The sequence below is a fragment of the Nyctereutes procyonoides genome, unplaced genomic scaffold, assembly GCF_905146905.1.
Source record: "Nyctereutes procyonoides isolate TBG_1078 unplaced genomic scaffold, NYPRO_anot_genome, whole genome shotgun sequence".
Lineage (NCBI taxonomy): Eukaryota > Metazoa > Chordata > Mammalia > Carnivora > Canidae > Nyctereutes > Nyctereutes procyonoides.
Genome location: NW_026575041.1, coordinates 21,912,696 through 21,939,174, shown reverse-complemented (window position 1 = coordinate 21,939,174; position 26,479 = coordinate 21,912,696). Strand labels below are relative to the sequence as shown.

The 26,479-nt window shown below is 35.9% G+C and overlaps 1 protein-coding gene across 6 annotated transcripts in view; it reads left to right on the top strand.

Moving 5' to 3' along the window:
- Nucleotides 1-21,574, top strand: part of FAM76B (family with sequence similarity 76 member B) — a 31,645-nt gene extending 10,071 nt beyond the window's left edge. For 2 of the 6 annotated variants that reach the window (XM_055320415.1, XM_055320413.1), the window contains exons 8-11: nucleotides 412-547; nucleotides 3,228-3,329; nucleotides 20,490-20,731; nucleotides 21,518-21,574. In XM_055320415.1, the coding sequence (XP_055176390.1) occupies nucleotides 412-547; nucleotides 3,228-3,329; nucleotides 20,490-20,731; nucleotides 21,518-21,530 (493 nt within the window). In that variant the 3' untranslated portion in view covers nucleotides 21,531-21,574. Of the gene's footprint in view, nucleotides 1-411; nucleotides 548-3,227; nucleotides 3,330-8,517; nucleotides 11,176-20,489; nucleotides 20,732-21,517 lie in introns of those variants that run through there. The other 4 variants (XM_055320417.1, XM_055320416.1, XM_055320414.1 and 1 more) reach the window with 3 other exon arrangements.
- Nucleotides 21,575-26,479: the final 4,905 nt, after the last annotated feature.

Sequence of the window (26,479 nt, the reverse complement as noted above, 5' to 3'; positions counted from 1 at the left end):
CATTCTCTTGATCTTAATTATTCTTCAGTGAAACACAAATCTAAAAATCTAAGTGTGATGTTTTAAATTGACCTGCTTGGAAAATGTATTAAAATTTAAAGTATTATGAGCGTGAGTTTGTTTTAGTTCATTAGCCAAAAGTTTGCTGATGTTACTGTACAAATTGGCTGCCTATTGCTTTACACTAGAAGTATTGACCCCCTAAAAGCTAATACTGAATTATATTTCTGCAGGTGTATGTAATGTGTGCCATTAGTAAGGTAATTTGCCAGTTGCATCCATTTCTGTCAGGTACATATTTTTTTGCATTAGCCTTAAGGATGTTTGTGGAATTGTCTAATTTATGCAATTTGAACACCTGCTAATTTTCCTTCTACTTCATTTAACTCTGTTTTACTTTTTTCTTTTTAGTAGCTCTATAAATCAGTCAGCAGATAGTGGGGGAACAGACAATTTTGTCCTTATAAGTCAACTGAAAGAAGAAGTGATGTCACTTAAACGTCTCTTACAGCAGAGAGACCAGACCATTTTAGAAAAAGATAAAAAGGTAAGAACATGGTTTGCTGAAGCCTGGTAAGATTTACATCTTGAGTTTTGCTTGAAAATTCCAAGTTTTATTAGACTTTAATAATTTGGTAATGCTTCTTGTGCATGATTCTTAAAAGACACATTACAAAAGCCAAATTGGAATGTAAGCTGTTAATGAAGATAGGTGAAAATGGCCTTTCAGAATCTTAGTTCTAAGAATTAACTGAGAGCTAATTGAAGTTGTAATAATGTCTGAACATTAGTTTTCAGTAAATCCATAGTTTAAAAATAAGCCTAATGCCTTAATTTGAAAATGACAGGTAAATGGAATATGTGAATTCTTATGATTTGAAAAAGTAATTGAATATATATAGTCTTTGACATACCAATTATTTATTTGGTAAAAAGTGGTGCTATGGGAATTTCCTGTGTCATAGTCGGTGATTAGCAATAGGTGTCTAAGATCATTTTGTAGGAAATAAGTTTACTTCTGACTTGTCAGTTAGATGAAGAGTATCAAATATGTTGTCAATTTAGTGAAAAGTTTTTAGCACTTTGTTAACTTGAGCAGAATGCTTTCACATCTCTGGTCCTGTTTTTTAAAAATGGGAATATTAATACTATTTCAGGAGATGGTCGTTACGATTGAATGAAAATATAAAGTACTACAGCTCCTGCCCTGTATAAGTGCTTGTAACTGCTATTACTGATGTTGGGTCATCTTTGAGGATAGAACCAACTTTTGTACTCGTTTATAGTCTTAGACTTTTCTTTTTTGACTTATTTCAAATATCTTATACAATAGGAAAACATTAAAAACATTCCTTTAAAATTATGAATAAGCCTTGATTATAAGTATGTGTATGAATTATTTCTATTTCTGAGTATCTGTAGTGGTAGTTGAATCTGAGCTTGGCATTTAATAACTTGTGTTAAATTTTCTCACATCTTGATGGTTAGTGGATTTAAATTTATTTTAATACATTTGTACCTTACGTTAAGCAAATTCAGTATATGAAATTTAGGATTGATGTAAGTTAAAAATAGGATAGTTATGAGTGTCTTATTTTTTATGGTTCCTTTTAACAGAATTTTTTGAATTAATGAGCTTTTATTGAAATTTGTTTTATGCATAAAATTTTAGGGACATTTCTATTGCACAAAGATTTATCTATATTGCTCTAAGTAATTCTAGGTAAAAGTTGAATAAAATAGTAATTTTGCTATAAAGCAACAATTCCAAAACTAAGTTAATGCATTATAGAATTTGACTTTTTTAGATTTTTTTTTCCATACCTGACTCTTCTGTGTTAGTGCAGTTTGTTGAAAGTTTTCTGCTTTTGTTAGTGTTTTTTCAAAAACAAAACAAAACAAAACTAGTAGGAATGGAAATAAGCCATGTTGTAAGGAAAATAATAATTCTAAGCTTAAAATAGCTATATATTTGCTATTTTCTCTTATAATGTAAATCTACAACAACCAAGATATTTTCTTAAGTTTATTTCACTTTATTCAATGACTTCTAGAACCAGCCATGTATCCTCAAGTGATCATGAAGATACAAAAATGGGTAAATTGGGCATAATCCTTATCTTCTAGAAATTCATAATCTGAAGGCAACACACAGTTGAGTGACAAGAATAATTATCTTAGCTGATCTGATGTGAACTGACATTTCAGAACAGGAATTCCTTTGTAATGTAGAAAACAGAGAGGGAATTCAGTTATTCTTTGAATTTGGCAAAAGCAAGGGCTTTTATTCAGACAATAAGAATATAATACATTATAACTTCCTTTCTCTTTTTGCTGTTACATATCTTTGAGTTTACTGGCTAGTAGGTAATTACAAAAAAGAACATTCAAATCTTTAACATATGTACATAATGAAAAACCATTTAAAAATAACCAGAAGCTTCTTCTCCATGGCTCTAATAACATAATAATATAATATGAACTTACCTTTTAGTTTGAAGTCCTAAGGATTTTGTATTTTTATCTATGTCATTGATATTTAAGAAGAACCCGTAGCTTCCTTAAACCACTGATTTATTTTTTTTACATTTGTCTATGTGAAAATTTTAAAGTAACTCCCTTTTCTTTCTCATTCCGTGTTAGTTGAGCTTCTGTGCTTTTTTGTTTTATCTCAAGTCTTGGGTGGTATTGGATACATAATTCTGGACATAAATTTTAAAGTAAAAGCAATATAGCTCATGGTTGATAAAACCACTCCTGTTTGTACTTGCCCAGTGTGAAATTTTATTCTTTTGTCTTTGAAAGATTATTTTAACCTGAAACTACTATTAACATTTCTTTGTTTATATATGATGTGAAATACATTGTAATTGACACAGTTTTTCCTGGTATTAGCCATTAAGCTTTCCTGTTGGTATACCAGTTGCCAAACTCTGTGTCCAAAAAAGTCATCTGTAAATTGAAAAAAAAAAAAAAATCTTCTCAAAAGTTTTACTGATAGTTCAGTATTATCTTACCATTAAAATATAGTGTAGTAAAATAGATTAACTTTAATTTCACAAAACAAATTCTAAATTATAAATTTCAGGAAACTGCTAACGTCTTCCACTTCTATAATGAATTGTGAATTTATAATGAAGAATGTTTAAAATGATGTGTTTGTACATTATTATATTTTTTACATGTGCACATATATGTATTTATATGCTTGTTTGTCTGTCTCTCAGTTAACTGAACTAAAGGCGGACTTTCAGTACCAAGAGTCAAATTTGAGAACAAAAATGAACAGTATGGAAAAAGCGCACAAAGAAACTGTGGAACAACTTCAGGTAAATGACATTATTTATATGAACTGTTAGGCAAGGAGGGCTAACCTACTTAATTGTTAATAATAATATTTTAGACTAGTATTAGTATCCCTATCTTATGTGTATTTGGTGCAGTTATAGCTTCGATTTTGACTTTTTTTTTTTTTAGGTTTTTTTATTTGAGAGAGCGAAGAGGGTCAGCAAAGAGCATGAGCAGTAGAGAGAGAATCAGATCCCCACTGAGTGGGGAACCTGATGTGGGGCTTGATCTTAGGACCCCGGGATCATGGCCTGAGCCAAAGGCAGATAAATGACTGAGCCACCCAGGGGCCCCTGATTTTGACTTTTTAACTCCTGCTTCCACTAAGAATTATTGCTTGAAATCACTCAGTAAGGTGATTCAGTATATTAATTCTGAAAACTTTTCCTAAACTTAATATGGGGTTTTCTGAGGATCCCAATGGAGTACGTTCATTGTGTGAAAAACAAAAAATTAAAGATCGGATTCATGAAACTATGGTGGAAATAAGGTCTTTAGTACACTGTGCAATCATTCTTCCTGTTTCCTCCCAGATAATGGGAAGGAGGTAGGTGTACAAAACCAGTTCCCAGGGACCTCAAGTGGAGGAAATTTATGCTACGTGCAGTGATGAAAGGCAAAAGAGTGCACTTTAACTGTCGTACTGTGATTTTCAGGGTGCCAAAGAGGATTCTGCTGTGTGCTGCAGCAGGGAGCCTCTAGTGACCTAGGCCAAGGCCAGCCTCCAGGAGTACTGCAAAGTATACTCAGGAGGATTTCAATATACAGAGCAACTGAATGGTGAAGCCAACAATCACCATAGTGTCAAAGAGGGTGGTATCTGATGTCCAGCATGCAGAGATGGAGAGCATCCAGCAGGGATACATGTTATTCCCTTATTTATTTAAGGCTTTTCTCACCTTGTTTTCAGAAATCTAGAAATCAGACCACACTAAATTAATTACATGTTCTTTTGATTTATACATTCTGATGTCTGAAGAATTAATCTTTGGGTAACAGTGTTTTAAATTTCAATAGTTTTAAGTCTTAAAATCCTAGAGGATGCATGCCAGCACATAGACTTTAGACTTGATGGGAGAGTGCAGCTTGGGAAGGAAGTGAATAATACTGCCCTGCATTTTTTTTATCATTACAACACTAGGGTACATATGCTGTTTCTACCTTTTGGGTTGTATTCCTCATACTTCTTTGAGGGTAGCTTAAATTGAATGAAACCGTAAAATGTACCTAGGAACCTGCTAAAATCTGAATTACAGGTTTTAACATTGGTCTTAACATTTGTTTTGAAGACAAACCTTGTAGAACCTGGCACATAGCAGGCACTCAATTTGTTGAATGAGTATTGATTTATGGAAGTGTCCATATGCCTTCTGTCCTGAGAAATTGTCCATATAATTGGGGTTCTTATACATTATCATCCACCAGTATGTGTTTGTTTTATGATTTTCTTATTTTTCTCATTGAGTTATTAATGTTGAAGGATTACTTGGCAGCATAATTTTCTGCATGATGATCTCTCATTTAAAGTGGTATAACCAAAACTTTGGAGTAAATCCAGAATTGAGTAACAGAAAAACTGTGAGCAATACTTAAATTTATGATAAAACTTAGTATGACTCACTGTCCAAAAGAGCAATTTGTTTTACTTTGTTATTGTAAACAAAGGGGACCTCCTCTTTGACATCTTAGTCTGATCGGTATCTTAAGCCTAACTCTTCCTGGTCAGTAGCTGAACTTTGATGTGATAGAACAGCAACTAATATTTATATAGCAGCATAGCATCTCTAACATGATACCACATAGGCTGTGTTATTTGCTTTTTCCAGTAACTGAGTTTCCATTTACAGATGAAATGGTGGTCACAATTAATCAGAACTGACATAGAAACCTACATCTTGTGACTAAAATTAAACTTCACTTCTCTTGTGTTCCCGCCCCCTAGGTCACTCAGGTTTCTGTTCCGTGTTATCAGATCACTTCCCTCTATCTTTTTTGTTAATTGCCAGAGATATTCTGCTGGTTGTGTACCCTCTCTTAATTGTAGTCCCTTCAGCAACCATGTACTAGAAGGGTTTTCTGTCCAGTTGGGAAACATAGTTAACTATTTTTCTTTTTGTGATCACAACCCTGTAGCAGAAAATTTACTATGTTCTAATAGTTCTCAGAACACTTTAAAACTATTAAACCTAGAAAATCAGTATCAAAAAAAAATTGTGCAAAATGCCAAAACAACCTGAATTGTCTAAAATAAGAATTCCAAATAAAAAGAATCTACTTTTTATTTAGGAACTATGTTAATACAGGGGAAAAGGGGACTAAGATTTGAGTGCCTACTATGTATCAACCTCTGTGTTAGGCTAAGTGTTTTATATATTTGATTAGTTCTTTTAGCTCTTTTTGAGGTGGTGGTGAAGTTCTGTTTTATCCGTGAGAAAATAGATTCCAGGTTTACATAGCAAGATCTGTGTTACTCCAGATATCCTTTCTTGTAGGCCACTGTTTCTAAACATTTTTAGCTTAACTTGTTAAGAGTTTTAAGTTATTTGATTTTTGCATGATGCATAATACAGAAGTAACGTTAGGATAAAAATTTTGAACATGTACATAATTTTTACATTAAAATATATTTTTAGTGTACCTAAATTAGAATAAGACAGATTTGGACTTACCTCCATTTAACAACTGATACGTTTATTTCAACCTAAGGGCTTTTTTTTTGTTACATAATTTATCATCAAATAAATTTATTAGTGTGCATTTAGGAGATTGAGTATATAAATTCAAATTGAAAATTAGCTGCTAAAAAATTAAAAGGGAAAACTGCTTTCAACACCTAATGTTTGATTTCTTGTGTTTCATACTTAAATTATGAAAATTACGAACTCTTGGATTTTTGTCTTTGTTTCCTATTGATGACTGAGAAAAGATAATTTGAATATTAACTTTTTAATGATTTGGCATGTCCGTATAAAAGGTTTTGGATAAATATACCTTATACATCTGATGGTGATCTCTTTGAGGCACATTTGTGAACATACTGCTTTTTTTATGGCCTTCATTAATCTGTATTTTAAGATTTCTGGTTTTGGGGCAGCCCGAGTGGCTCAGCAGTTTAGCGCCGTCTTCAACCCAGGGTGTGATCCTGGAGACCTGGGATCAAGTCCCACGTCAGGCTCCCAGCATGGAGCCTGCTTTCTCCCTCTGCCTGTGTCTCTGCCTCTCCCTCTCTGTCTTTCTCTCATGAATATATAAATAAAATCTTTAAAAAAAAAGATTTCTGATTTTGGCAAGAGAGTCTATTGTAGTTAGAAATTAAATAACATGTAGTTGACAATAAAAAGAAAACAATATAAAACTATTACACTGACTAGGATTGGTCAGCTGAGTAATAAACCAGTTGATCTTAAGTGTACTCACTTGACTTACCACTAACTACCAGGCATTCTCATTATTTGTCTTCTGAGTTTCTCAAACTTTAATTTTAAAGGGAAAATGAAAATCCTTTTAAGTTCTTTACAGTTTTATAGATTTAAAATTGGAATTGAATTTGAAATTTAAACTTTTTTTTTTCTTTAAAGAGGACTGGGGGTGGAAGGACAGAGGGAGGGAGAGGGAGAGAGCCTTAAGCAGGTTCCATGTCCAGCACAGAGCCTGACGCAGGGCTTGATCTTACAACCCTGAGATCACAACTTGAGCTGAAGAGTCAGATGCTTAACCAACTGAGCCCCGTAAGCACCCCTGAGATTGAAACTTTTGTCACCTTACTTAACTAATTAATAGGGAGAAATTGCTGTTAATCATGCAGACATAAAAATGGTTAGATTTGCAAATATGAGATCATTCTAAGAATATTTGTATTTAGGAGTAATAGGCATTAATAGGAGAGAGTTTGGTTGAAGAAAGACGAGGAGTCGAAGTACAAAGCTTTGGAAAGGTTTATGTTTCATGAAACTGGCTTAAGATGGTGTACAGAGAAGGCGCAAGGTGTTATCTTGCCACCCAAAGGCCAAAATTAGAGTAGGAGATGAAGCACTGGGATTTACAAAAAAAAAAAAAAAAAAAAAGTATTATGTAGAAAATAAAAAGTCTTAAGACTTGTGAAGGAAAATAAATGGTTTTCCTAAACCGGAGGGAAAATCTTGTTGCTTTTAGGGCAGTGCTCAGATTCTTGTCTATGGTAAACACTCTCCCCATTTTGGCTCAAAAACTCCACAAAAGTGTTTGATTGTTAATGTATTTGTATATATCGAAGATTTTTATTACCTGTGTGTCCACAGCTAAGAGATCTTAACAGGAAGACAAAGGCAGTCATAGTATGAAAATACTCATTGAAGGTCTGTCTTTACACACTCCTCTTTACTAAACACTGGTAATTTTCACAGTGCATTGGCTCAAGGACAATGTCTTTGGTGTGTGGAACGTTTGAATGAAGTGCACATTAAATTCAGATCAATGGCAAAGTGAAACTTGGAATCTCTGAAAGATCATTTCATCCTTTCAAAGATATGAAAATGATGATGTATAGATGTTCAGATTACATCAAAGCCAGTACCTAATGACTGTTATGGCAATTCAAGGAACAAAAATGAGATCAAAAAAGGCATTCCTGATGGGTGCTTCAAAAAAAAAAATTATATGAATAGCATTAAGTTGAGAGTGTCCATTTGGCAAAGTGATAAAAATGTGAATATTTTTGCAAAAAGGACCTCTTTTGCTTATTGTATAAATTAGGTAAACATCAAATGGAAGACTTGTGCAGTTTGTTGGGCAGTATTTCTTCTGAGTCATTGAGTCATTAATTATAAAAGTTATTTTCATAGTTTTCATTTTATGTTAACTTAAAGAGCCAAACATTTTTTCTTATTTAAAATTTGACCCTTTCTTAATGGATTGTCTAAGTTGCTATTTTTCTAACTGATTGTATCTTTGAACAACAATTATATTAATATCGACATTTACAAAGGGGGCTGATAAACCAATCTAGAATTTTCCGTCTCCATTATACAGCATTAAACAGATGAACCTTAATACACCAACTCTTTCATCTGTTCTTAGTATCTCAATGAAATCTTGTTGTGTAAGTGAAAAGCATAGCATTAATAAGTAGTATTCTTCAACATGACTTATATTTCAAGCATTTTTCATCTTAAATGTTTTTGTCTCCCACAGGCCAAAAACAGAGAACTACTCAAACAGGTTGCAGCATTGTCAAAGGGTAAAAAGTTTGACAAAAGTGGAAGCATACTAACATCCCCTTGAGAAAGTAGTTACTCATGTGGTATTTCTGCTGAAAATGTAAATTTGAAAAAAATTCTGTGAAGCCCTTAAATTCTGTGTAGTGGAGAAATATTTTTGCACACCAGATGAATTGGCGTGTTTCCTATTCACTTTTGTAACTGATATATAGCATTTTTTAAGTTGTAAAACGTTCAAATAAAACTTCAACTGGTTTGAAGTTACTTTTTAATTATTTGATATCCAGGAACTTTTTTGCCAGCAATAGTATTAAACACTTGTAAAGGAGTGCATGAGTAGTGCTCTTTATAAAATGCAACATGCAATAATAGAGTAGATTACGGTTTTCAGAAGTCAGAGCAGCAGGGTTTTTGGTTTGGTTTATTTTTTTGTTTTACACTATGCTAATTTCAGAAAAACAGTTTTCAATTTAGAAATACAAAAACTTTTTAAACAAGGAAAATGGTAAACACTGGTTTTTTGGTAATTGTGTTTTTACTTTTCATCAACATGAATTTAGGAGAAAATCATGGTGCTTTTATTAAATGAACTTCAGAGAATATGTAAATATGTTTTTAAAAGTTACACCATTAACTTTAGTTAGTAAACTAGTATTTTCATTATTGGTATAAGAATTAATGTTTATTGTACAGTATCCAAGGTAAAATGTGTTGTTTTGTACAAACTACTGTAGATTTTTACTTACAAGTGCCTTTTTGCCACCTAATGTTTTTATTTATAGGAATGCTGATCTTTTGTACATACAGTTTGTTTTAAAATCATGTTTAATACATGTTTGTATATAAATGCATATGTACAGAAGCCTATTTCAAAAGGAAATCTAAGTAAAATGTTTGAGATTGCATTAAGAACTGATAATGCATATAGACTCTAGATGATTTTGTGGTTTGTTTCTGTGTTATATGAGAAGCTGTTGGTCACTGAATTCATTGAATTATGTAAAAATACTTCCCCAAAGATTTGATTTTTAAATCATTTCTGATAGAGTAATTTTATTTTTTATGTCATTCATATGGCTTCATGTTCATATTTTGTGAATTACAAGTTCTCTATTTTTCTTTTATAAAAGTTTTAAAAAATTTATAATTTTTCTGCAGTGGTCCATATATCTGCTTTCCCTATAATATGTGGTTATCTAAGTTAATATTTATGTACACCATACTTGATTTGTAAGTTTAAAGCAAATCTGGAAAAATTTAAATAACTTAAATCAGTCCATGAGTATCTTTGAATAAATTGGAATCTACTGTAAGATACAGGCACTATTTATAAGAAAAATATATCAGAGTCTTTAAAATTGTCTATAAAAGATTAAGGTAGGTTGGGATAGGTTATGTAAAGTTATTGACTATTTTCTGATCCAGTGGTTTTCAGCCTTTAATGGAATTATCTACTTAATAAATGCCAGTTCAGATTTTTAGTTCAGTTGTAAAGCATCAAGCATTGCTAGATACACTGTATAGAGTGGGAGAGAGTTCTTTCTCTTAGGAATTTATGGGCAAGGATAAATTTGTTTTAAGTAAACTGTTAACTAAATTTTTAAGTTGTTTTTAAACAATGATTATGAATGTCAGGTCAAATATCATCTTTCCTCAGAACACCGGGTGATTATAATAATTGTTTTTAACATAACTGATGTTTCATATTATTATTCCTATCCATTATACATTGGTATCAAGTAATTCTTTGTCTAATTTGAAAACATCTAGGGTTATTTTGAAGTAATAGCAAAAGATTGAATCAGTCAGACTTGGAAAAATTAAACCAGTTTATTTTTATGAGCTCTTCATGCAATAATCTTCCTAAATTTAGTGCTCTCAACAATGATAGATAATGCCTTCTTAACACAGATTTTAATATTTGCAGGATTTGCTAAATTCATAAGATAGTCATTACCTTTCTTTAAACTTTATAATGTTTTATATTGTGGTTTCATAGCCGTTTATCAATCCACAGTGCTCATTATGATTTTAAAATAAACTGTAATAGTTCTTATAACTTGTTGGAGCTGCTACTAAAAACCGAGGTGCCCCTCCCCCCTTTTTAGGAAACAGATTAAAAATTGAAAATCAGTCTAAATAATAAGTTTTGTAAATTCCAAGGCTAAAACTTTTTAGGGGCTTCACAGTATTTAGTCCTAATTAAATACCCTCTCTTTATTCCATGACCTTGTTTTATAACTTAATTTTTTTTGCAATTGTATAAACTAGTAATTGAGTCCCAGTCCTGGATCTGTAGTGTATTGACATAATGAGCTGATATTCTTTAAATGTGGACCTGTAAGGAGATACTATGGTGTGCTGTATTGTGCTTTTTAGCCCGTTTTCAGCTATTAATTAGCATTTACCAGTGAGGGTCATTTTGGCCCAAGTTATTTATGTATTAATAGCCTGTGAATATTGCAGTTCTTTTTAGATTGTATTGGTCTAAATATGCATTCTCTGGTGAACCTGGTAAGCTGTTCACATGTATAGACTATTGAAATACTGTACTTGTACACATCTGACTGTTGACATTTTGTACTTTTTTTCTAAATCCAGTATTTCACAATAAAAACTCGTCAAAAGTTTTGTATTAGTTTCCTATTGCTTCGGCAACAAATTATCACAAGCTTAGTGACATAAAACAGCAAAGATTAATTCTCTTACAGTTCTGAAGGCCAGAAATCCAAAATCAGTTTTACTAGGCCAGTGTCAAATTTCGGCAGGGCTGGCTCCTTCTGGAGGCTCTAGGGGAGAATCTGTTTTCCTGTCTTTTCCAGCTTTTGGAATTCTGTTCCTTGCATTCTTTGGCTCTTTGCCCCTTCCTCCATCTTCATAGCCAAAAACGTAGCATCTTTGAGTCTCTCTACCTCTGTCATCATTCAGTCTTCTCTCTTTGGTCGTGGTATCTCCCTCTACTCCCTCTTACAAGGATATCATTGGGCCCACCTGGATGATCAGGAGTCTTCAAATCTCAAATAATTGGTCACATCTGTTAAACTCCCTATTGTCATTATAAGGTTACCTATTCCCAGAGGTTAGGACACGGACTGGGCCTGCCAGAAGCTTCATTTACATTTTCCCAGTGTGAGGCTTTAAAACAACAGATTTGAGAGAATTGGATCAGGCAAACACATTCAGTTTTGTTACATGTTCACTAAGACTGCTTTCATGAAATGTCTGTTGAGTTATTTTATTGAGATATTTCAAAGCAACAATAAAGCAAATCAAGGTAGATGTTATGTTTTTGCAAATTTTGGAACATGACTAAAACCAGCTATGTTGTTTGATAAAATGAGCTAAAGACCTGATTTATAGACCTTTATAGTCTATAGACCTATTCTAGACCTTTGTAGTTTAGTTGAGGAGACCATATACATGAAAAAAAATATCTGGAACTTAACTTTGGTATTATGAAATGCAGTAAGAAGCTAATAGCTTTTAGCAAGGGCATTCTAAATATCGTGGGAAAGGTAAGTCTTAAGTCATTGCTTTCTCAAGCTTGAGCATACACCATTCACAGGGTGGGATGTGTGTTGTTGGACCTCTGCCTCAGTTTCTTGAGTCCGTAAATCTGGGATTGGTCCCAAGAATTTGCATTTCCAAGCTCCCAGGTAATGCTAATGCTTCTGGCCCAGAGCCCACACTCAGAACAAGTGGTGTATTTTTAAAAAGCATGAGAAGTTTGAAGGGATAATGAGTAGAGGACCTTCTGAGAAGAATTGTGGAGTGAACTTGGAAAAATTATTTGGAGCTACATTTTAAAGGCAGCTTAGGTAGTCTCTGCTAGAGTTTTGAAAAGGAACTGACATAAGACCAGATAATTAAACACGTTGAGATTGTTAGGTATCATTTTCTCCAACTGCTTTATTTTGTCACCAAGTGGAGCAGGAAGTGGTAAATGGCTTGAGTACTGACTTTTATTAATGTGCCATTTTCCAAAAAGAATTTTGAGATAGTTTGGTTCAAGTAACTTGTACCTAGGTAGTTTGCCACACAAATGAAAATCAGTGTTAAGGAGGTATGTGTTTAGTTGTCCTCTCAGATGTAGCTAAGAGGTTGAGGATGATGAGAATCACCAATGGGATATCAATTGGATAGGACGAGCTTATGGGCAGAGAAAAGCTTCAACTCTAAACAATTCTTGGCATATAAGGTGCGGAATTTGTTTTAAAAAGACAAGGGGATTGTAGATAGCAAGCCCAGTGGTTTTTCTCTCATGGTTTGATGCTGGTATAACTGCATTTGGAATTTTTTTTGCTAGTCACCATGTTTCAAGAAAAATGCAATCTGAGAAATTATATGATTAGAGGGTTGAAAACTGTATTTTAACTAAAATGATTGACTTGTTTCTAAAAAAGAAGAAAAACAGCAACTGCAGAAACTGGGTCAGAGGAATGGGTAGATGGTTCATAGGAAAAATGCAGATGGTTTTTAACCACATGAAAAAATAACCGTACTCATGATAAGAAAAGAGAAAATTAAGAAAAAATTACAAGTGTATGGAGTTGACCATTTCTCATCTATAGGTTTGCAGTATTCCAAGTCTGACAACATACTTTGTTGAGGAAGTTGTGGGGAAACATACTCTCTGACATCCTGGTGACCATTGCAAAATAGTCCAATGGAGTTTTAATAACAGGCAACATTACATATACATGTTCATGCTTTGATCTAGCAATCCAATTTCTAGGAATCTATCCCAGACATTGTCTTAAAAAATGAAAAGATACAACTCAAAATTATTTGCAGTAGCAGAAATAGGAAACAGTTGAAATTAAAGGATTGATTAAAAAACTTTGGTACATCCATATAATGGAATCTATGTTGCTGTAGAATTTACTCAGCTACTATGTTGTTGATGTGAGAAAAGCAAACTAGATGATAGTATGTTGTAACATGTTAAGAAGGGCAGGGCTGGGCAGCCCTGGTGGCTCAGCAGTTTAGCGCCGCCTTCAGCCCAGGGTGTGATCCTGGAGACCCGGGATCGAGTCCCACGTTGGGCTCCCTGCATGGAGCCTGCTCTCTATGCCTCTACGTCTCTGTCTCTGTGTGTCTCATGAATAAATAAATAAATATTAAAAAATTTAAAAAAAAAGAAGGGCAAGGCTGTACACAGACACAAAAATAACTGCTTATATTTTAAAAAAAATTGAAGGTTTAACCATAATTGTTTAAGAATGGTTACCAATAAGGGATAGGGGAGAAAATATGTTGGAGGGGACACCATTAGAAATTAGACTTCCTTAAACATACCACATTTTATTGATTTGACTTTGAAGTCATTTAGAATGTTTTTATGAAATTCTAAAATAGGGGCACCTGGGTGGCTCAGTGGTTGAGCGTCTGCCTTTGGCTCAGGTCACAATCCTGGGGTTTGAGATGGAGTCCCACATTGGCTTCCTGCATGGAGCCTGCTTCTCCCTCTGCCTGTGTCTCTGCCTCTTCTGTGTCTCTCATGAATAAATAAATAAAATCCTTAAAAAAGAAAATAAAACTATTCAAATGTAATTTTTAAATTTGAGTATAGTTGATACAATGTTACATTAGTTTCAGGTATATATGGCTTAGTGATTTGACAAGTTTATGCATTGTTATCTATGCCCACCACAGTGTAGCCACCGTGTATTGCCTTACAACACTATTGCAGTATCATTGACTATATTCCTTATGCTGTGCCTTTTGTTCCCATGAATTTTTTTAAAGGATTTTTTTTTTTTTATTCATGAGATACACAGGGAGAAACACAGGCAGAGGAAGGAGCAGGGTCCCCGCAGGGAACCCAATGTGAGACTCGATCCCAGGACCCTGGGTTCATCACCTGAGCCAAAGGCAGGCACTCAACCACTGAACCATGCAGGTGCCCCTATTCCTATGACTTATTCATTCCATAACTGGAAGCCTGTATCTCCCACTCTCCTTCAGCTGTAAACTAAAACAGTCTTTAAAAAAAGTAATGAAACAAGTGTACCTAAATAAATAGCCAATCAACACAGTCTAGTTGCTGTAAAATGCAATAATGTGTACCTCTTTAGTGGGATATGTTCTAATGTAAAACAAAAAACCCTGAAAAAAATAATTTTACACTGTTGACAGTAATCACACTGTTGGTGGCAGTGTCAGTATTGTTATTCTAAAATTATGGCATGGGTTAAAATTTTGTGGGATAAATAGCAAGTGAATAATTATGTGATAGTCTATTATTTAATTTGTTTCTCAGGCCTGGGATCTTGGCTAAAGAGAAAAGAGCTGTATTTAACAAAATCTGTGTCATGTTTTTAATTAGAATTATCAGTATAAACAAGATATTTTATCTAGGAAAAAAATTGGCATATTTAGTTGGAAATGTATGCACCATCTTGTCATGCCAGATAGGAAGAAAGCTACCAAGGACTATTTAGTTTGCTCTCAAAAGACTCGTAAGGCAATTGGAAGATTGCACAATTTGAACTTCAACATAAAAAGCCATAACTGCAATGGATTGAAACACTAAATATATTTTAAATACACGAACTCAAAATAATACTAAATAGACAAATATGCCACATGAAAAACAAAGCATTAATTGCTCGCCCTTAGAGGATGCTAGTGAGTTAGCACTCATTATTTTAAAAATTGGTAAACAGAAAAGAATATTTTCTATAGTTCTCATACAGATTGTATCTCTGGGTGGATAAGTAGTAGTAAATGAGGGAGCATTCTCTCTGAAAAAGCATTCCAGTTAATAAGTGAAAAGGGGATGTTGAAATTACAATATCATCATTTTGCAACTTCTAATGAATTGATGGAATAATAAGCATTATTCATGCTTAGGTCAGCTGCTAAAAATACACAGACACATTCACACTCTCCATTCCTATCTGGTGTCTCTGTTGCCCACTGGTCATTCTCAACAAGGAAGCAGAGAGTGATCTTAGTAAATGATGTCATGGCATGTCGTCCCTCTATTCTAATGATTCGCAACTGTGTGTTGTTTTGCTTCCTTGGGGACATTTAGCAATGTTGTAGACATTTTTCATCATCAAGACCGGTGGTTAGAGGAGTGGGGGATTTGCCACTGATGAAAACTAAGTAGAGGTCAGAGATGCTGCTAAACATCCTATAGTGCAGAGAACAGCATCCCCCGCCCCAAACAAAGAACGATCCAGCCCGAAATGCCAATAGTGCTGAGGTTTAGAAAACTTGTGCCACTCTGAAACTCGAAAATGGTTTTCGCTCTTACAATGGCCTAAAGACCTTTGACCTTCACACAAGTCTTTCTGCTACAATACAGCTTTTATGGGCCGTCAGTGAAGCAGCTACCTCTTCTTTAATTCCATGATATAAGTTTTAAAGAGGAAATGAAATGTATTGAAGAGATTACCGTTTTTGCTTAAATTCCTACTTCTGCCCACTAGGTGGGGCACGTCACTGCTAAATAAAACCACACTGCTGTTGTAGAAAGGCCGTGAGAGTCACTGCGATAAGAGCAAGCATTTCTCACAACTGCCCTTTTAGCAAGGTTTATTATATATGATAAGAAGCAATTGTTTTTCACAATTCCACTGTACAATTCTTCAGTTAATGGGTTGGCTCACACACAAAAAAAAGTTTAAACATGTTTGTCTTCAGACAAGTTGTTTTTGAATTCAGAAGTATTAGGGACGCTTGGGTGGCTCAGTGGTTGTGTGTCTGCCTTTGGCTCAGGTCGTGGTCCTGTGGTCCTGGGATCAAGTCCTACATCAGGCTTCCTGTGAGGAGCCTGCTTCTCCCTCTACCTATGTCTCTGCCTCTCTCTGTGTCTCTCATGAATAAATACTTTTTTTTGAAAAGAGAGATTTAAAGACTTTTTAAAAAATGAATTCAGAAGTATTACTTTTTAAACAGTTCCTTTAAAGATTTATCTTGAATTTTCGTGCACATTTCTCTCTCTCTCTAACGTCAGTCCCACTTTTGCCCTAAGCACATTTGTTTGGCCCTTCTTCCTTATACTTGTGAGGGAGTTCCTGTACCCAGTACAGGTGCAACATAATGGGTCAAGGAATCAACAGTTCTAAGTCTGAAGCCCATCATCTCCAATTAAGCTAGGCCTCTCAGAGAGGTTGGCAGAGACACTGCAGAGATGGGTTTGACTCTGTCAACAGTGCCCTGGAGTCCTGGAGTTATTAATACACAGCCTGTGCAACCGTGAATGATGGCCTGGGATTTGGAGTACCCATTGGGCTGGAATGGTATGCTCTGAGTCAAGCTATTGCGTGTATGGGATGGCTCTGAAATGATCATTTCTTTGTGGATTTTGCTCAATTCTGCACATTTCATGTGACATGGATTTTTCTTTGAGAGGGTGATTAAAGCCTCCCTTATTCTTTGGTAGTGGCACAGATCTGCCATTATCAGGAATCCATATGAGCTGGGCCGCTCAGCTTCTATTGAGAGGTCCTCTTTTTATATTCTTAATTGTCAATGAAGTTAGAAAATAATCATTTATCCTTTGCTTATGTAACAGCCAACCAAACTGCTAATAGAATGTACATTCTTATTACTTTACATCATTGGCAAATTACCTTAGGTTCTTTTCTAATATAAATTTCATTAATACAGGTTGATGGTTCAACAGTGGCTGTAGGAATTGAGATACCTCTTTTAGATATCATTCCCTAGTAATTCTCAAAAGGACTGAAAGGCATTTTATGTAATATTTCCTCTACATCACCTGTGATTCCTTGAAACATAATAGCACTGAGCAAACAGGAGCCACATACAAGCTTCTGTTGTCATTGGCTGCCTGCTCCTGTGGTCACCAGGATGGGCCCAGGATGCCTGATCATCTCTGCAGAAAAGTGGCCTGGTTCCTAGTCTATAAATATCTGTGTGGCTGTACCGAGTAAAGGGAGAAAAGGGCACTTGTCAGTATTTTGTCTCTCCTTTAAGTAGAGAAATATGAGGATGTTGTGATACAAATCATTTTTAAGACATAAAGCACTATATATTTTCTGTGTTCTTTAAATAACTGTTCTCCATCCACCTGTCTCAAAGTACTTTTGGGAGCACTTGAAAAAGACTGCAGAGCAAACATCTGAATTAGGAATTGGATGATGAATTCAGCTTGTGTGTACAGATCATTTGTGACAGGACATGAGATTGAAAGTCACGATTGAGACCCCCAGACTCAATAGATAGATAGCAGATTCCAAAGTGGGATGGACCACCTTGGGGACTTGTGAAAAGGAGGTAACGAAACCCAAGACACAATTTTTGATCCCTCACCACACTGAGGGTCTTAAGAGGTTGAGAGTGGTACCTAGGAGGAGATTTATTTGGGGACAGCTGAGCTATAAGCCCCTCATCTTCATCCAAGGAGGTACATTTGGTGTGTATTCCCTCAAAAAGAGGATATTCAATGAGTTCACTTGAAGAGTTTGAGAAGTTCCGTGCTATTGTGGGGACAAAATGGACTGGTATCTGACTTGTCCCTGGAATATCTAACACCCGATAGATATGGTGGCTTAGCTAGGTTCTTTGGTGGCACCAACAAAGGAAATGCTGCTATATCGAGATTAATTTCCATTCTCAGAGATTATTGGGTCAAGGATGTATGAGTAATGTTTTCAATTGTGGGAAATGTGATTCAGCCAGTTTCGGGCCATTCCAAATTTTGCCCAAGAGAGCAGCTTCGAATGAGTAGAAGATGAGCAGTGAGGGGAATCCAGCATAGAACCTTCTTTGGATAGTCAAAAGAAAAACCTGAGCTTTATGGACACACGGTGAGCCATAGACAAATATCTTGTCCAAGTTGTGGAAAGTACAAAACGTCCCCAGTGGTGTGGAGGGAGATGTCAAAAGAACTTTAATGAAAGCACCAACTTTGCCATAGCCAGCTGTCCCCTTGCAAGAGAAGATATCAGCTCTAAACATTTGCCAAACCCAGAGAGTGAGACCGTCTTATAGTAATATCACTATAAACTCCCACCTTGTTTACTGCTCTTGCATCTCCCTGCTTTGAGACTGGCTGGGTCAGAAACATTGGCAAGCTGCAGAAGAGGACGATGTTAAGTGGAGGGAAAGAAGGATCACTATCTCTCTGCTGACTGCAAATGGCTGGCCCAGAGCAGCCCTCAGCTGGAGAATAAAAAGACATCTTAACTTTCAGGCTGTAAAGTTTTCATTAATATGCAGGTGTGATAGCTGTCTCCAAAAATTAGCCCATGAATCATGCCTTCCAGTATTCATATTCTGGTAGACCCCTCCTACGTCGAATCTACGATGGCTCGGTGTCTCCCTTTAAGTAATATAATGCAAAGGAAGTGATGCTGTGCCAGTTCTGGGCCTAAGCTTTAAGGTCTGGCAGTTCCCAGTGCTGTGTTCTTGGGAGTTCTTTCTGTAAGAAGGCCAGTTATGCTGCTGAGGAGACCACAGAGGAAGGCCACATGGAAAGGAAAAGTCTGGAGAAGGAAAGGAAATCTGCGTTTCACTCAAGTTAAAGGTCAATCTTATTTTGGGGCGCCTGTGTGGCCCAGTCAATAAAGCATCTGCCTTCGGCCCAGGTCATGATCCTGGAGTCCTGGAATGGAGTCCCCTGTTGGACTCCCTGATCAATGGGGAGCCTGCTTCTCCCTCTCCCTTTGCTTGCAGCTCCCCTTGCTTGTGCTCTCTTTCCATCAAATAAATAAAAATTAAAAAAAAATAAGGTCAATCTTATTTCACCTATACCTATATTCAATTCCCCCAACTGAATCTTGAAGCAAATCCTAATCATCACATAATTTCATTCATAAATATTTTAATATGTATCTCTAAATGAAAAAGATTTTAAAAACATAACTCAATTCTATTATCACTGAAAAGTTACAGTTTCTTTGTATTATTATTATCAATGTTCAAATTTTCCCAATCATTTTTGCTATGTTAAAATTCAGATCTATATAAGATCCATATAGAACTTTATGAGTCAGGTCTGTAAAAGAAGAGACTTGTTAGTGGTGAGCTGGTCCGCCCCACAGAGATCTTACAAGGCTCAGAACTTGGAGGTGTCCAGGTACTGTGGAAGTTGGGAATGAGGCACAGGGCTGAAAAGAAGAAGACTGTTTGAAGGTATCTAGCAAAGAAAAGAAAGCTTGAGTTCAGAACTCAGCAATTTCAGGCATCACGTATGGTGAGGGTGAGAGGCGAACAAGAAAGCAGGAAATGAATGAGTCCACATTCAGAAAATAAGACCAGTCCTCTCTCCTTGTACTGCTTCTATGATATCGGAAGCCTAAGAATGAATAAAATAAGATACAAATACACAGGGCTGGAGAAAAGGGGAGAGGAAATCACCACGGATATGATATGCCAACAGATACTCTAGAAGGGACAAGCTGATGGGTGTCAACTTAGCTGAGTGACAACAGCTGAAATGTAAGTGCCTGCAAACAAGGTGCCAACAATGAAGCTTCACTCTGCAAGATCCAGGAGAGGCTGGAGAACTGGAGGCAGGCTGAGGATGGCTTAATGAAGATCGATAGAAATTTAGGCTATTTGAACCCTTCTCCCACCACCACAAAGCCTGGCATCTAGAGGTTTATTTTCTAGAAAAATTGGAACCAAGACACTCTGGACTTATGATGATGGGTATAGCTGGAGGTCAGAGTGAGTCACTTTTCTAGTAACAGTGATTCCATTAAATTCTGCAGAAGGAATGGTAAATATCAGTCTGTTTCTTTAGCGGGTGTCCCATGTCACGGACAGTCAGCGTATGGCACTGAGGTAGGAATGACAAGAGCTAGGGTGATTATTAATGCTATATATAGCAAACCACTACAAAATCTAGTGGTATAAAACATAGTTTGTTATGCTAATGGTTCTGTGGTCAGGATTTCAGACAAGGTATTGATTCTCTAATGAAACTTAAGTGGGGATGTTTGTCTCTGCTTTATCACACTTCAGAGTCTCAACTGGGAACACTCAAACGTCTGCAGTGACTCAGATGATGAGGGACTGGAACCAACTAGAAATGCCTTCAACCATGCGTACAGTGCTCGGTGGGATGGTGTAAAGACTGGGCTCAACTGGAACTGTGAACTAGAATGCCCACGCGCAGTCTCCATGCTGATGGACCTTCCTAACAGTGTGGTGGACTGGTCCAGCAAAGACGACAGAAGCTCCCGGGCCACTTATGACCGAACTTCGTAAGTCACATTGTATCACTTCTACTGCACTTTGTTAGTCAAAACAGTCAAAACTCACCCACATTCAAGTGGGCATAGACCTCATCTCTCAATAGAAGGAGTGTCAAAGAATTTGTAGCCAGGTTTTAAAAACACCCCAGATAATCATGAAAGCAGTAGACAAACAGTAGCTTATCAGAGAAATCAAAGCAGAAGCCCAAAGAAAAATCAGACTGAGCCCTGGTTGATAGGGGTTATGGCAGCAAAACTAATTTCCCCATTTACCTGCTGGTGCCTGAGGCTGCTGCTACAATTCCTGGCTGGATCAGCTCTGGCTTAGGAGCTTCAGGGGAAGGGCATCCAGGGCCCTGGAGAGGAGGGTCAGGGAAGTGGGTATGGGGTGAATCTCTAGAACCCTATCAGCCAAAGGCTCAGTGTGGACCTTGTTTGGACGCTGGCTCAAGAAGTTCAGGGAAATCTGAACATTGTTGATGCTGAAGATTTACTGTAGTTTTCAGGTATGATAACGATATTATTGTTATGTTAAAAATAATATAATTTTGTTTAAAAAAAAAAGTCCTTTGGGGTGCCTGGGTGGCTCAGGTCGTGATTCCAGGGTCTTGGCAGGGAGTCGGCTTTGCTTCCCTTCCTCTCCCCCTCCCCTTTGCTTGTGCTGTCGCTCACTTTCTCTCTCTCTCTCTAACGAACAAATAAAATATTTAAAAAAATATAAAAGAGTCCTTATTTTTTAACAAATGTGCTAAGTAAATGCAGACAAAATAATATAAAGTATTGGACTTATTTCAGAGTAACCCAGTGAAGGAAGGAGGAGGACATGGGAGTATAGATCAAACAAGATTGGCTAAGTAATTTCAGAAATGAGTTCGTGGAGGTTTGTATTTTATTTTCTTTTGCATATAATTGAAAACTTTCACCCTGAAATAATTTTAAAACTTTACACACACACATACAAATAGGAATTAACATCTAGAGTGGATGTGCCATATTTATTTATTTTACAGATTTTATTTTATTTATTTTTTAATGATTTTATTTATTTGAGAGGGAGAGAGAAAGAGAGTGAGAGGGAGAGCAGACTAAGGAGGAGAGAGAGAGGAAGACTCAGATTCTGCTGAGCAGGGAGCCAGATGTGAGGCTCGACCCCAGGGTCCTGGGATCATGACATGAGCCAAAGGCAGATGATGACTGAGCCACCCAGATGCCCCTAAGGATGTTATTTTTAAGCAATCGCCACACCTGACATAGGGCTTGAAATTACAACTTCCAGATCAAGAGTTGCATGCTCCACCACCTGAACCAGCCAGGTGCCCCTGGATCTGCTGTATTTAAAAGAGCAATGAAGAACTTGTAATAAACTAAAGTTGAATTTACTTATGTTAATTTTTATTTTTATAGGTAACGATAGTGTAGTGCTTTATATTTTATGACATGCTTTGACTTTTACAGCCATTCTACAAGGTAGGCAATGGCGAACTTAGTCACAGAGAGATAAACGGATATATCTAATGACACATGGGTAGTGTACAGGGGACATGAATCTCAAACTTGACGTTTGATTTCATAACTTGTTATTACATGACAATTCACTATGCAGCAATGGTTCATAACATTTAGAGATTATGTGATACTTTGATAACCTGGCATTCTAAAACACCTCTTCTTAGAGAACTGTGTATGTGCACACATCCAGAAATGTAATTTTCAGGGATGGAGAGGTTCATGGCTCCCAAGAAGAACATGCTTGTTAGTCACTTATTTGCTGTCATTACCTAGCCTTTGAACAGAATTCTGGCTTCTTTCTTTGTGGAATTAGCTACATCAGATCTGGTCTCTTGTTTTCTCTCCTTCTCTCTGATAATGATCTATGCATTGAACATGAGGATTTCTTCACTCAGCCCACTCAGCAGCCCCAGAAAAAGCTATTTTGTTTTGTTAATATTTAACTTAATGCTTCCTAGTTCAAAACCCTCTCGGTTCTTAGATGCTTTTATGTTGACCATAATCTACTACTGAAATGGTACCTGTTCTGGGTAGCTTTTCCAGTGACATGGAGACTTACTCCCTCTTCTGTGTTCCTATAGCACTCTGAGCATGTCTCTATCAATGCTATATCTATATTATAACGATCTATATTATATCTATACTAGAGTGAGCTAGTTACACATCTTGTTCCTCCAGGAGACTGTGAGCATCTTGGGAATGGTAACTATATCCACATCCATCCCTAGGAAATGGCTAACATAGGGCACAACATGTGGTAAACATGAAATAAATGTTTCTGAGTTAATAAGTAAACTATTCCAAACATGCTATTTAACAAATTACTTAAAATAGTGAAAAACAGTAATTAAAAACAAAACAAAGTAAGGCAACGACAACAAACTAACCTATAAACACTGGCCAGCTGTAACTGCATTATCCCTTGGAAGTCAATTAAGTAGGAAGTGTTTTGAATGCTTCCCTCTTTGCTCTTTTGGAGACTGGAAGTTGAGAGATATTTTGATTTAATGTTATTAAAAGTTCCCCAGTTTTATTAACTATCTACCTGGAGATTATTTAAAGACCTGATCTAATTAAGATGTTCATTCCCAATGACTATCCAAGAGGCCTTTGTTCCTACCTGGGCTGATCAGATGTACTCTTTTGGGTTAAACAACAAAGGCAGAACTGTTGTCTCCAGAAGGAGTCCACTAAAAAGAACAGATGTTACCTTGGTCAAAAGCAATAAACCTTGAGCTAGTCTCCCACCACCACTGAAGTGTAGCCCACAAATATGGTCCCTGAATGGGTAGCTGAACTTTGAACAGATGGCTAATTAGGCAGGATATTCTGTTGAGAGGCATTTTGGAAAGAATGAGGAGCATGATGTACTGCATGGGGAATCCAGAACTAAGAATGTCAAAGAGGGAAAGTGGAGAGGCAGAGGAGTGTTGCTAACTGAAAAGGGTACATAACCTTTTTAATGGAAGTCCTGCCAATATAACCAATGGAGGAGTTCTTTGACTGTTTATTCTTTGCTTTTTCCTAAATCTGTTAAATGATGAAAAGGGATTATTTTGAAGGAGAAGGTGAAGTCTTTTGTAGATGAATGTGAATTTTACTTAAATCAGAGAACCATTTTGGCTGCAGTATAATAGCAATTAAAACACAATGTTTGGCTTCCACTTCCAAATATGATGAAGTAACTGAGATTGGACTTGCTCTCCCACCATAAACACACTAGAAAATTGGACAAAAATACAATAAACTGTCTTCAAACTTTGGACAACAGACAGTGCAAGATTGTGATCCTTTAGAGAAGGTAAAAAAAGCAATGTGAGGTTACTCAACTATTCCAGTTTTCTGTACTTTCTGGAATGGAAACTCATAGAGGGAGAGCCCAAACAGAACTCAGTGGTCTTGTTATGTTGGGGACAGAGAAATCTGAAGTTGAGGAGGCTAAGGTAGTTGGCATTTGTAGATCAGTGATCTGGAGAGTAGGAGGCCATGCAGAGAAAGAGCACCAGAGACTTGCATAGAGGTCCAGTTGCATCTGTTGCTAAATACTAATCTATGAGAGGCTTGAAAACTCCTCCCAGGCAAGCAAAGCACCACTTGGGAGTTGAAAAATCAGCAATTTTCAGAGATCACACTTGACTGAGAGGTATTTGAGTTCCAACTAACCAAAGTAGTGAGGCCTCATTTAACATTAAAAAAGGGATCCCAGAAGGTTCACCCTCTAGTAATAGAACTAGACTAACCCTAGATCTAATAAAGGCAACTCTGGACATTTCTAAACACTGAAAAGCAAACCTCAGAATGATCAAGCTCATCTTTGATTGCTTGCCAAAATGAACAAAACACACTTTCATGGAAGACAACAAAATCAAGGCATGTAGAATGTAACAAATCACAGTTCCCAGCATCCAATAAAAATTACTAGACATGTAAAGAAACAAGAAAATATGAGGCATAACCAGAAAAAAAAGTCATAAGTAGCACACCTAGAAATGATAAAGAAGATAGGAATTGACTATAATAGCTTAAAATTGCTCTAACAAATAGGCACAAGGAATTACAGAAAAACATGAAGTTAGTGAGGAGAGATTAAAAAAAATACAGGGATCCCTGGGTGGCGCAGCGGTTTGGCGCCTGCCTTTGACCCAGGGCGCGATCCTGGAGACCCGGGATCGAATCCCATGTCGGGCTCCCAGTGCATGGAGCCTGCTTCTCCCTCTGCCTGTGTCTCTGCCTCTCTCTCTCTCTCTCTCTCTGTGTGTGTGTGACTATCATAAATAATAAAAATTAAAAAATATATTAAAAAAAAACAGGTCATCTGTTTAAAAAAAAATACATCAAGGAAACAAATGGGATTTCCAAGAATGAAAAATCATGGTCTAAAATAAACATGTTACGGGATGAAGATAACAAAAGACTAGATAGTGTAGAAGGAAAGATCAGTGATGTTGAAGATGTAGGAACAGAAACCATTCAAATGGAAACAGAGAAAGAAAAAAAGACTAAAATAAATGAGTACAACTTCAGCAAACTTTGCAAGGATTTCAAGTAGTTTACATACATGTAAATGAAATCCAAGAAGAAAGGAAGGCAGTGTGATAAAGGGAAAGCATTTCCAGATTTGATAAAATTCAAAAAACTATAAATCCAAGAAACTCAACAAATCCCAACCAAAATTAACAATCAGATAAACAAAAAACCCCACCAAGTTTCTGAAAGTCAATGATACAGAGAAGATCCTAGGACAGGTAAAGGAAATGAGCATTATCATATTACATAAAAGAGAACACAGATAAAAATGTCAAACTTCATTCCAGAAACAATACAAGCCAATACATAATAGAAAAACATTTAAGCTACCAAGAAAAGAAAAAAAAATAAAACCCTGTTAACCTAGAATTCTATATTAAACAAAAATATCTTTCAGAAATGAGGCTGAGAAAAAGATTTATTCAGACAAACATAAACAGCCCACAGCAGATTGTATATTTAAACTCAGCCATGTCAATAATTCATGAAATGTAGATGGACTAAGGGCACTAGATAAAAGACTAAGGCAGTCAAATTGGATTGAAAAAAAAAACAATACTCAGCTCTATGAAACCTGCAAGAAACCCACTTTAAATATCAAGACCTAAGTTGAAAGTAAAAGAATGAAAAACTATCAAGAAAAAAACAAATCAAAAGAAAGAGTGGTTCTACTAGACTGAGAACAAGGAATAGTATCAGGATGAACAGGGACATTATCTAGGCTTCCATTGTAAGAAGATGCTATTGGATACCACGGGGGAAATAACTCCAACAGAAACAAAAGAAAATAATAGGTAAGAACAGAAAATATTTTTTGATGGCTAAGTAATATTCCATTGTATATACATATATATATATATGTAGCACATCTTCTTTATCCATTCATCTGCTGATGGACAACTGGGGTCTGAGACTAATAATATATTATATATCAATGAATTAATCAATAAATTGATTTTTAAGAAAGAAATACAAGTAATTAAATAGAAAGTGGACCAACAAAATCAATAAAACCAAAAGCTGATTTTTTGAAAAGATGGTTAAAATTGATAAGCCTGCATCCAGGCCAATCAGAAAAAAAAGAAGATACAACTTACAAATATCAAGAATAAAATAGGATTTATCACTATAGATTAAGAGAAAAATAAGGAAATATTATGAATAACTTCATGTTTAAAAAAATAGAAAATTTGGATGAAATAAGCATTTCCTGAAAAGCGC